This window comes from Balaenoptera ricei, chromosome 16 (genome assembly GCF_028023285.1).
Source record: "Balaenoptera ricei isolate mBalRic1 chromosome 16, mBalRic1.hap2, whole genome shotgun sequence".
Taxonomy (NCBI): Eukaryota; Metazoa; Chordata; class Mammalia; order Artiodactyla; family Balaenopteridae; genus Balaenoptera; species Balaenoptera ricei.
Window position 1 is genome coordinate 116,585,453 of NC_082654.1, and position 12,801 is coordinate 116,598,253.

The 12,801-nt window shown below is 38.7% G+C and overlaps 1 protein-coding gene across 3 annotated transcripts in view; it reads left to right on the plus strand.

Moving 5' to 3' along the window:
* BICC1 (BicC family RNA binding protein 1) overlaps positions 1–12,801 on the plus strand; it is a 300,346-nt gene that overhangs the window by 263,437 nt on the left and 24,108 nt on the right. For 2 of the 3 annotated variants that reach the window (XM_059900588.1, XM_059900586.1), the window contains exons 13-15: positions 71–203; positions 733–889; positions 12,289–12,454. In XM_059900588.1, the coding sequence (XP_059756571.1) occupies positions 71–203; positions 733–889; positions 12,289–12,454 (456 nt within the window). The remainder of the gene's footprint in view (positions 1–70; positions 204–732; positions 890–12,288; positions 12,455–12,801) is intronic. The other variant, XM_059900587.1, reaches the window with a different exon arrangement.

The following is a 12,801-nucleotide window of genomic DNA, read 5'->3' on the forward strand; positions in this document are numbered from 1 at the left end:
TAAGCTTTTACCTGAGGTGAATTTTAGAATTGTGACCATATCTCTGTGTTGTCTTCTATTATTATTTCAGTCTCCGAATATAAAATATGGTGCAATATCCACTTCGTCACTTGGAGAAAAAGTGCTGAGTGCGAATCATGGTGATCCATCGAGACAAACAACTGCATCTGAGCAGGCATCTACCAAATCAAACCCTGCAGAAGGTATCTTTCCTTCTGAACTTCAGCCTGCTCCGTTGATTGGATAAAGGGGATTGTAGAAAGTCTGTGGAGTGATTTTGAGTGGGTTTTTCTAACTAGTTATGATTCACCCTGCCTCAAGACTGCAGAAAGACAGTATCTTGAATGAAATTCCAAAGAACATGGTGAAAGAGCACTTTGCCATAGAAAGAACCACGTTCCCATTACATTGGACCTTCCTAAATTAAAGTGACTGTAATTGTGCAGCAGGAAAGCATTAACTTACTAAGTGTGTGTGTGTGTGTGTGTGTGTGTGTGTAATTTTTTCCCAAGTAGAGAAACATCATCTGTAACAATCTTTAAAAAAACATGAGGGTCTTCAAATTTCATCTTGAGTTTTTGAGGTAGCCTGAATTTAAGGCATCTTCTCTGTAGCTGAAAGCTGTTAGGCTTTTGTCTCCATAGAATTAGATTCTGATTTGTTTCCATTGCAGGTGATTGTTGATAGTAAGGTGATGTCTGGATTTTTGCTTTTTCCTCTCCCCTTCTGCAGGTTGTAATGATGCTTTTGTTGAAGTAGGCATGCCCCGAAGTCCTTCCCATTCTGGAAATGCTGGTGACTTGAAACAGATGATGGGTCCCTCCAAAGTTTCCTGTGCCAAGAGGCAGACAGTAGAACTATTGCAAGGCACGAAAAACTCACACTTACAGTATGTATTTTAATTTTAAAATCCCTTGATCCTTTGAAAGAAAGTGTATAACAGGCTGGATTTGTGTTAAACTCAATAGTTAGTGTTCTTTGGTTCAAGTGCATTTGACATTATCCATGGGTTTTTTTCATTTCTCTTTACGATTACCTTCTCTTTTTACTTTTAAAAATTTTATTAAGAATAGTATCTGATAACTTTCACCCTTGTTATAAAACAAAATTCAACTAAGTAAATTTAAAGATCAAATTGACTTTATTCAACAATCCATGAATTGGCAGCTTCCCATTTAGCAAATGGAAAGGAGCTCCAGAGAGCTGCAGAAAGAAGAGGTTTTTAAAGGCAGAAAGGGTGCAGGACAAGGAAGTCATAAAGAAAGGATTATTTCAGGCAAGGTCACCTTCCTTTGGGAGAAGGCAGTGGTCTATCAGGTGGGTTACCTCACAAGTGTTGGCTAGGAAATTCCAGACAGGACTGGTTAAGATTACATTCCTAGGAGAGGCTGAAACTGCAGTTAGGTTAGGTATCAGGTCTTGGTTTGCTGATATGGGGCTTAGTACAAGTGACTCCATTTTGGGCCTGTTGTCCCTTTTTTTCACAATTCTTTCCTTTTGATCAGACTTTCAGCCCAAGTGAGAGATGTGATCAAAATTTAAGGCATTAGCACCACTCTCAGCTACCTCTCTGTAGTTTAGTTCTTATAGCTTTTACTGATCCTCCGTGTGGTGTTCACAGGTCGTGATTCTTTTTTTTGCTATTGAATCTCTGTGGTATTCACAGGTCATGACTTCAGGCTCACAATTGTTTTAGTCAGTCATTTTCTTCATGTCTTTTCTGGCATTCCAGTTATAGGGAGGTCATTTGCTCAGTGGTTAGTGGCTGCAAAAATACATTTAAAGCTTTTGAGAGAATACAATGCACCAGGGAGACTACTATGACTGTTATAAGTAGAATAATTTCCAATGTTTGGAGGGCAGTTCGGAGCCATAGTCCCCCAGACCCAAACCAATCAAAATCAAATAAGTCAAAGAAAGACCCTGCTGAAGGAGTCATTTTTTTTAAGCCAAGTGGCTTGCTCAGTGATCTTAGTTAACCGAGTTTCCACTTGCCCAGAATGTTAATCCAGGTTCAGCATGTAGTGGTGGCCACAGCACAGACACTCCCTTGTTCAGCTAAAAGATAATCAAAGGCTATTCTGTTATCAAGAACAACTTTGGCCAGAGAATCTAAGGAATTTTGTTGGGCAGCTACTGTCTTGGTAGATTTTGTAGTATTTTCAAGAGTTAAGGAGAGATTCCTGATTATAGTTTCATTTACATTTACTCTTTTTTTTTTTTTTTAATTAATTTATTTACTTATGGCTGTGTTGGGTCTTCGTTTCTGTGCGAGGGCTTTCTCTTGTTGTGGCAAGTGGGGGCCACTCTTCATCGCGGTGCACGGGCCTCTCACCATCGCGGCCTCTCTCGTTGTGGAGCACAGGCTCCAGACGCGCAGGCTCAGTAATTGTGGCTCACGGGCCTAGTCGCTCCGCGGCATGTGGGATCCTCCCAGACCAGGGCTCGAACCCGTGTCCCCTGCACCGGCAGGCAGATTCTCAACCACTGCGCCACCAGGGAAGCCCTACATTTACTCTTAACCCTGGGAGTAGGGCCCTGCTATGGAATGTGAATCCTGAGCCATGAAAGCCTCCTGGACTTTTCTAACTCTGCAATATAAATTCAGGGGAGTTGTCCAATGAAGTGTCTCAGTTTGTTTGTAAATAGTTAGGGGCACAGTTAGATAACTCAAGAGGCATTGCCCTGCGACGCGCCAGCCATCTAGGCATCCATAGGCCCGAGGAGAATGATCACCACCACAGACAAAGATAAATACTGTTGGGGCACAGACCACTTCCACTAAAGTGGTGCTGTTCATGGATTCATTTGCAGGGATTGTTGCATTTGCCCATTCAAGCCATGAGTCATTTAAGTTTTCAGTGCATTTGGGAAGTAAATCTCCTAACCTGAAATAAAAAGTTCTGAATTACAGAGGTTACCTCCCTTAGCAATGGCCTGAGAGATTCAGATGACTGCATTATCTTTCTGGATCAGTGCCAGACAGAGTAAAGGAAAGAAAAAGAGAAGAAAAAGGTTTCATATTTAGTTAAAGTATGAAGTCTTGATCTGGGGTCTCAGGAGGAAGCAGTCTACCTCAGTGTCAGCTACTTCTCCAACTAGTCAGTTTGATTTTGAGGTCTCCAGCTGGTGTACAGGACCAGATGTCAGGTGGAGGCTTCTTCAGCTGTGAGATGTGTACCTAAGTCTCTCAAGTTTGGCTGCCATCTAAGTAGTGAAGAGGATCTGATATAGTCCCTTCCAAGGAGACTCAAGGACCATCTTTGTTCTTAGTGATTCCAAATCACAAGGGTGGGAGAAAATTGGAAACATAAGTTTGGAGAATTGTGGCTAGTTATTTGAAGGGAACTAGAAGAATTCAGGATCCAGTCCAGTTTGCAGGAATATAACAAAACCTCAAAGAAAATTAATAGCACTAGAATCTAATATCTACAAAAGTACAAACATTTTTCTCTCTACAGTTACTTCCATTTTTTAAAAACAAAAGATAATTGCAGTTAAACTAATTTGTTTGCTTTAAAATTGGCCTGATTATTTACATAAGTGCAGCAAGAATAGTGATTATGTTGTATGAGTTCTTTTTAAAACTGTTTTGCAGGAACTTTTCATAAGGAATCTCAGATTGAACTCTTAAAAGCCTCTGAGGCCAGAAAGCCAAGCCAAGAATTCGCCATCAGATTTTACCTGCAATACCTATAGTTTGGGTGAATTCCTCTCTTCATAAGGTCCCAAAAATAACCTGAGGTTCCTGGGCCTGCCAGGAAATGACCTTCCTTACTCACTGGGTGAGGCTGCCAGGAACCCTGTAAGCAGAGTACCAGGCCAATTTTTTTCAAGGGCCTTTATTGGCTTTATTAAGTTAACCTTAGTTCCTTAAAGCTGTCAGATCATATCTGAGTCTGTGTACATCTCTCTCAAATATGACATTTCAGTCAGAACTTTGGTAATATAGCCAATGTTTCCAATGTATTCTGTTACAAGGAGAACAGATTCTTATTGACCTTTGCAAATAACTAACTGTATTGCTGTGCAAAGAATACAGAAGAGTTTCCAAATTCTGGAGGGATCAGGTAGGGAGAAAAGTAAATGTTTCGTCTTTGTTTACAAAGGTATACTTTACCAAATTTCTGTAAGTCATCGATAACTTAGGAAAAAAGGTTTCCTTAAATCTGGAAAAACAAAACATTAAGGAACTAGCAATTTTTCAAACAAAAAAAAATCATTAAAAAATTATAACCATCCTCCTCCTCAGTTCATTTAGTCCCATGTACAGTAATTGATATTTGTTCTGCTTGAATCCAGTTCAGTTTTATGACCTTTATGTTATCAGAAACATGCACTTGTTAAAATCCTTTCCATGAATCTCCTTGAAGATGAAGCACTTCTGTAAGAACACTTCTGCAGAAGCATCTAAGACAATAAGTCTCTGTAAATGACAAAGACTTAAAAATGCCCATTGTTCAAGATCTGATGAGATTTCATTTGATAAAGAAATGTAGTTATTTCTGTGATATACACCAGTTTACGTTAATATTAATTATGACTGATAATATTATACCTGGACATATCACATCTCTAGGAATTTCTCACAGCTCTGGAACACTTATATACCTATACAAATACAAAATAGAGAGGGCTTAGTATTACTTTTATTTGACAATACTTCCCATGTAATTTAACACATCACAGAAGCCTAATTAGTTTAAGATCTCTCCTTTTATAAGGAGAGGGAACAAATCTTTTGAGATGTGTCCCAGGAGCCCTCTGGAAAATCTCAGAGTTCGTTTGAGGTCAGAAAGATTTCATTTGGGATTTGATTTGGGGGAAGTTTGTCAAAAATATCAAAAGGTTTAAAAACACTTGGTCAGATAGGATCATAGGTCACTGTGAAACAACATTTAGTTATCCATTTAACCAAAGTGACAATTGAAGACTACACAGGCAAACATAGAAAGTTAAATCGTTGTTACAGGAAATTATTTTGGTAAAGCACAAAATACTTGCTTTCTAGGCAGATTACTTAAAGGTAAAGAACAACCTTTTACAATCTCTTATTAAGAGCAGACCAGTAATTCAAAATCACTTGTTCTTTTAACAGAGAGAAAATCAATTCTGATTTTGGACTGATGTACTTTTGATATTAAAACTCATTTTTTTTCCACTTAAATAAATTCATTCTAATTTTAGCCTGCTTGACCACACATAAAATTCCTTTCCCAAGATTCCTTTCCCACAAACCTTATACAGTTTGGTCTTATGTTTTCTTCTTTCCCATTCTGAAGTAACCAGTCTCACTTCAGGACAAAATTAGTTTCTTTTTCATCAACAAAAATTCCTCTCCATTCCTCATACCTTCTTTTACTGAAAACACACATCCTACTTTCCTTGCATATGGAAATGTTTCCTTATTATTTCTAGTAACTTTAATTATATATATATACATATATATATACACACATATATATATACTATAAACATATTTATATAATATATATTTAATTTTTAACCCTCAACAACCTTTTTAGTGAAAAGAAGTAAACAATTGTGTGGCTTGACAAATTAATATTTTTTATAGTGTCTAGAAACATATGCTTTTCCATAGTAAATTTCTCAGTGTGGCACGAAACACGTTTATTAATGTATCCAAATATCTTTAGTTTCTCTGTAAAAAAATAAAAAGGCCAAAAGTGGTAAACCTGTGTTCAGTAATTAATGTTTTAGTATTTTATCTTATTTGGAAATGATCTGGATATTCAATGACTATCCATCATTTACTTTAACTTAGCAAAACTTTAAGGTTTTAGGTTACCAAAAAGATTTTAGAATAACTATTTTAAAGTTTACTGAAAAACTTTGATCCCATTTACATCTGTAGTAATCCCCTTTTTTCTGTGGGGGATATGTTCCAAGACTCGCAGTGGGTGCCTGAAACCATGGATAGTCCTGAATTCCTATGTATACTATGGTTTTTCCTATACATATATACCTATGATAAAATGTAATTAGAGATTAACAACAATAACTAATGAACAATTATAACAATATAATAAAAGTTATGTGAATGTGGTCTCTCTCTCTCACTTTCTCTCTCTCTCTCAATATCTTATTGTACTGTACTCACCCTTCCTCTTCTTGTGATGATGTGAGATGATTAAAATGCCTATGTGATGAACTGAAGTGAGCTGAGTGATGTAGGCATTGTGATGTAGTGGTACGCTACTATTGACCTTCTGATGATATATCAGAAGGAGGATCTGATCCTGGATCGTTGAGCTATGATGATGTTGATGGTTGGGGAATTCCACGATGGGGTGGAGTGGGGTGGCAAGAAATTTCATCACACTACTCAGAACAGCAAACAATTTAAAACTTATGACTTATTTATTTCTGGCACTTTTCATTTAATATTTTCAGACTGAGGTTGACTGTGGGTAACTGAAACCATGGAAAGTGAAACCACAGATAAAGGGGGACTACTGGATTCAATTTACTTAATTTATATAAGCACTTAATCTTTTAAAGCCACTTAAATAGAGCTCTTTTACAAATTAATTTTGGCAATACCATCCGGAGGTGGAAAATTCAATACATCTGCAAAACATACATAGACACACATAAATTGACAGTCATAAACAGAGACCTTTTGGGTTCCATTTTTAAATTACTGCTGTGAATCAGGTACAATAATACAAAATTTCACTAGTTATAAAAAAAAAAAGTTGGATTTAAGTTGTTTTCTGGTAGATGGAATAAGTTAAGTTTACCTGCTCAGATGGCTGAAGCTTTTTACTCTATTTGTGGGGAAGACACTTAAAAATTCTTTGTCCACCTATGTTCATCTTCTGATAAGAATTACCTACCTGAAGTTTGTAGAACATTTACATCTCCAAGGTACAGGGAAAGAATGCAAGTTCCTCCAAGGACTTTGGCTTCTTCCTATAAGGCCAGAATTTCTACAATAATTACAAGCTTTCTGAATAGGGGAGGTTTTAGGATTGGTAAAAGGAATAGGTGGACTTTGAACTGCCTCTACAGCTAGTTTCTAGTTTTGCAAAGATTTGTAAGATAAAGACAGTTGCTCTCAACTCCTCAAAGAATTGGGTTGCAGCCTAAATGACATAGTTTGAGCCACCCATCCAACTACATCATCCTTAATTTGCCTTTTTTTTTTTTTTTTTTTTTTTTTAAATATCAGGGAGAAGATTTTTAACCAAGGTGGGAATCACAAGATTTCTGTGTTCTGGATTTAGAGCTGTTTGCCTTTGGAATGTTTTAGTAAATCCTTTCACAGAGGCTTTAGAGGGTTTTTCTTCCCCTCTGAGTGCATAGTTTAATTTTAGTTTAAGGGAGGAGACGTAAAAAAAATTCACATCAGCCTCTGAATATCAGCTTCCAATTTTTGACCAACTGTTGACTGCAGAGCTCCTTAAAAGAAAATCTTTTAACTCTCTTGTCAGTTTTCAGTGTGGACAAGCAGTAAATATTTCTGGCAGTATTGAACAACCCCTTAGACTTAAGAGGTATTCCAGAAGAGGGTGCAAAAAATATTTTCCTCTCTTCATTGGGTACTACAGACAGAGACCCAGGAGAGCTGACTCTGGTAAGAATTTTCTCCCTTCGCAGGCTTCTGCCAGTTTTCCCAGGATCCCACCTACAGGCTCCAAGTGAGGTTTAAAATAGAGGGTGTAGCTCTAGTATCTACCAGAATTTGGCAAGGTTTTTCATGAATTTTAATATAGTTTCCCTTAGCTGTTTAAGGGAGTAATGTAGCAGTTTATAAGAAAATCCCTCAGAATCTCATCGATTCTGGGAGGGGCTCATTCAGGGGCCCTCCTTTGAGGGTAGATATGAGGGTGTCTATTGATGCTGAAAACTCAGCCTCTGTGCACCAGTGCTGAAGCGAATCTTGGAGACAGAGTTTGGAGTGAAGTAGAAGAAAACAGCTTTATTGCTTTGCCAGGCAAAGGGGCCACAGCGGGCTTGTGCCCTGAAAAACTGTGTGTCCTAACCTGGGAGGATTTGGTGAGGACTTTTATAGCAGTGGTTCAAGGGTGGGGTTGCTGATAAGGAGCAGGGTGTGTGCAGGGCCTGCACTCCTTTAATCTGGCCTCAGGTGGTCTCCTGGTGAGCTTCTCTGGTTCTCAGGGCTGTCAAACCGTGAGCCTCTCTCTGGAATGAGGATTGCTTCATCAGGTAGTTCGTCTTCCAGTTGTTGGGGTCTTTAGTTCCGTAGAAGAGCTCAAAGATGTTGTTATGTGTATCCCTTGACACAGAATCAGCACTCTGCCCCAAGGCTGCACTATTGTTTCTTGACTGGTCCTCCCTTGTTTCTGTATCCCCTCCCTTCCCTAATTAGCAACTGTTCGAATCTGCCCTTTGGAACTCAGGGAAGGTCATAGGGGCTGGAGTCTATTCCCTACAAACAAGAAACAGGGGACACAGAAAGGCTTCCAGGCCCAGGAGCCCCACAGGGTCCCGATGGTTTCACTGCATGACCACTAACATGTCAGACATTTGTTTGTGATCTTCTAGTCTCTTCAGTGTGGAAAGGCAATTTAGACAGGATTACTGGAGTGAGTACTCATATAAAAGAGGATAGGGAGTTCCCTGGTGGTTAGGACTCTGTGCTCTCACTGCTGAGGGCCCGGGGTTTGACCCCTGGTTGGGGAACTAAAATCCCATATGTGCAGCACGGCCAAAAAAAAAAAAAAAAAAGAGGATAGAGGGGAGCAGTAGTAGTTATGTCAGTCTTATTGTCTCTTGTTTTAGGTGCCTCTTGTGTCTTTAATTTTTCATTAGCCTTTTTGCAATGAATCCTTCATTTAAGCTATTTTGGAATTTTGAAGCCTTTTGGAGTCTTCTGCATGCCAATTAAAATAGGTATCCCATTTTTTTGGGGGGGGGGAGTGGGGAGCCCTTGCTTTTAAGTGCACTTCTTAAATGATCTTATATAATTGGAACATTCCTCATAATGGCCATTCTAATTGTAGATCATCTTTAGTAACACTTTGCCATGTTTATAGATATTTATAGCTTCCAGGACCATAGTTCTTAGATGTAAAATAAGCAAGTGTACCAGAAGGTAGCGTGCTTAACTCTTTGAATTTTAAGGATCCCATTTCTTTCAGCTAAGCCTTTTTGGGTTTTGGGAAGGATGTGCTGTGGGCTTGGGGATTGTGTGGTGTTTTACAGTGAACCTTGTTGCACGGAAATCTTCTTGAGGTTGGTGGATGACCTAGTGTCAAGCTAACCTGTTCCGTGACCAGCTTATTTGAACACGGGAGTCCTTGAGTTAGGTGGAGGGTACTTTATCAGCTCTTAAGTGCTTCACCCATGCCCACGAATTTTTGTGGCTTTTTGGCTTCTGAGATTCCTATTAGTGGTAGCTTTTATCTACAGAAAACAAGATAAACACACACATGCACCTTAACAAATTGGCAGTAACCAAAGGATTTTGCTGTGTCCCAGCCAGTTAAAGGTCTCGTGTATACCACCAACAATTCCTGCCATGGGACCTTGGCCTGGGGAAAGAATTGAACCAGCTGACCTCAACAAATGGAGACTGAGGACTAGGGGCTCCACATACATGGAGAACTAATAGTTCCCACATGGATCTTGGGACAGAATCAAGGCCTGGGGGTTTCCACCAATTAACTGACTATTGTGGTCTGAAATAAAGGCGAGGGGGTTGAGCTCCCGGCAGAATCATCTGCCGGATCTAGCTGACCTGCCTTGTATTGGAAAGCCAATTAGATTGGGAGCTCAGTGCAAAGAGAGCAGAGCTCAGAACTGAGAGGAAGTTACCTACAGTCCTCAGAAGCAGTGAGAGAGACAGAGAACTCAAAAGGGTTTGCAGGTGCCACACCTGTGTTTCTCATTCCCAAAGTTATTGGAAGTCTCCTTCAGTCCTATTACTGCTATCAAATCTGTTAAAAAAAAAATTCAACTGAGTAAGTTTAAAGATCAAATTTACTTTATTCAACAATTCATGAATCGGCAGAATCCCATCTAGCAAATAGAAAGGAGCTCCAAAATGCTGCAGAAAAGAAAACATTTTAAAAGGAGAAAAAAGGAGGGACAAGGAAGTCATAAAGAAAAGAAAGGATTATTTCAGGCAAGGTTACCTTCCTTTGGGAGAAGGCAGCGGTCTGTCTGGTGGATTACCTCACTAGTGTTGGCCAGGAAATTCCAGACAGGACTGGTTAAGATTACATTCCTAGGAGAGGCTGAAACTGCAGTTAGGTTAGGTATCAAGTCTTGGTTTGTTGATGTGGGGTTTAGCACAAGTGACTCCATTTTAGGCCTGTTGTTTCCTTTTTAGTACCCTTAAATCTTCTCTGTCATCTCTCCTCTTCCTTTAGCCGGTTGGGTTTATTTCTGGATTCTCTAAACCATCTCTTTTGCTCTGAAACTTTAGCATTCTCTCTGCTCTTCAGTAGTCAGCAGGGCAATTTTAACTCTCCAATTTTTGCTGTAAGAAATTTTCTTAGTGTGAATTCTCCTTCCTTTGGCTTTGAATTTCCAACTTAAACTATGGCTCCCTTGTTCCAAGGTAGTGAATTGTTCACTTTGGTAATAAATACTTGGCAGTATCATGATTTTACTTATTACAAATCACAGTGAGTATAAATGCATATGTTATATTAAATATAATTCTCCCTTACCATAGCACCATTAGGGATAACAAATGTGTTATCCTTACTTCTTCCATTTATTTTATTTTTTTCAAATAGGCAGTCTATTCACATTTTAAAAACGCAAAACAGTGGAATGCTTCTACATCGAAAGGTTTTGTTCCCATCCACTTCATCTACCCAATTTCCTCTACTGTCTTTTATATCGTTACAGAATAGAGTGTGTTTAGGCAAATATAACATATATATATATGTTTAACTAAAAAATTGTTTTTATTGAAGTAGTTGATTTCCAGTGTTGTGTTAATATATATTATTTCCTCTTTTTCTCAGCAAAATCTGTTTTGCTTTTATAAAAAGCAAAATCTGTTTTACCTTTATAAACTCTTTGATTAACTACCATTGTTCCCATTTTGTCCAAATCTGCTTTACTTGTGTTTTTCTTAACATGATACTAATACACTAAATTAACATTATTTATTACAGGTTAGAGAAATGATTTTGTTTTCCCTCTGTGTTGATGCATTTGAAGTATATACCTGTTCCTTTCATCATTAAATGTGTTCATTGAGTGTGTAAGTGTGAACTGATTATCTCTCATCTGAATTAAGCTGCAACCTCCAGAATGGTCTCCCTGCCTTCAGTCTCTTATCAGCTCTATCAATCCTTTATTTTGTTCCAGTAATTTTTGTCACACTCTGACTTTAAAACCACCAGTGACTGCACACTTCCTTTCCTTTGCTTATGCTGTTCCCTCTGAGTTGCTGTTACACAATGGCGAACCTGCAGATGCCCTTTAAATTCCAGGTCACATGCCTGTGTGAAGCCTCTCTGAACTTTTGTCAAACAAAGTTCTTTGCTCCTCCTTTTGTATTCTAATAGTCCTTTCTAAATTCCTCTGAATTCCCCTGGCACAACTGAAGAGTGAATGATAAAAAGAAGAATGTGTGAGCAAATCAGCTCTTTGACTAATACTGTTTGTTATTTCTGTTTTACTTGAGCCTAACATGCAGTTGGATGTGAACTTGAGGTGCATGTATAGGGCATTATAAATTCTTATAATTCAGATAATTGCCCCCCATTTTAAGAAGCACTTTCGTGTTCTTTCCCTGCACCCTGAACAGATGTTAAAGAATATTTACCTGCTGCCTTTGTCACAGCAGATTTGTTAGCAATATCATGTATATTGCACACAAATGAACTGGATCACCTGCACGCCTTCAGATTGACCCAGTTTGTTTAGACTGCGTAAACATGGGTCAGGGATATCTCCTTGATGTATATAAATTAGAAATCTTGTCTGTATGTCTATTTCATATGTACTGCATACAGTGTATCATACATGCTATACTCAACGTGTGTGAATATAGATCATGAAATAGTTTCGGCACCATCTCTAGAGTCAGAAAGTCTGGGTTCAAATCCCAGCTCTACCATTTACCGGAGGTGTGACCTTGGACAAGGTACTCCCCTCGTCTGAAAAATAGGGATAATAAGACTGCCTTCCTCATAGCAGTACCGTGAGGATTAAATGAGATAATACCTGTAAATGGTTGACGGTGGTAAACCTACATAGTCAATGTGGCACCTAGGGAAACGTGTGCTACATTTGTACGTAAGGGTGGAGTGTTCAATCGCAAACTCTCTTTCACAGCAGCACTGACAGGTTGCTCTCCGATCCTGAGCTGAGTGCTGCAGAGAGCCCGCTGGCTGACAAGAAGGCTCCAGGCAGTGAGCGTGCTGCAGAGAGGGCTGCGGCTGCCCAGCAGAACAGTGAAAGGGCCCGCCTGGCCCCACGGCCATCATATGTCAACATGCAGGTAACGATAAACAAGAAAAAATGGACAAGTCATCCAAATGTAGGCTGCCTAGGTTGGGGACTGGGGAATTCAGTGAGCTTTTAGCAGTAGAGCAGAAATTAAATTTAAATATATATGCAGTACTTAGGAATTGGTTTTGCTATAAACATTAAAAATGAAATGCAGGATTTAGCTTGAGAAGAATTCTTTAAAATATAATATTAAAAATGACATAATATGGTCTATGTCACTGTGTCTTACGCAAATGACATTTTTCATCTGTTTAAAAAAAGTTAGATAAATATGAGAGCTGTTATTTCTAAGCATTTACTATCTCATGACATAGTCTTGGATAAATAGATATAATA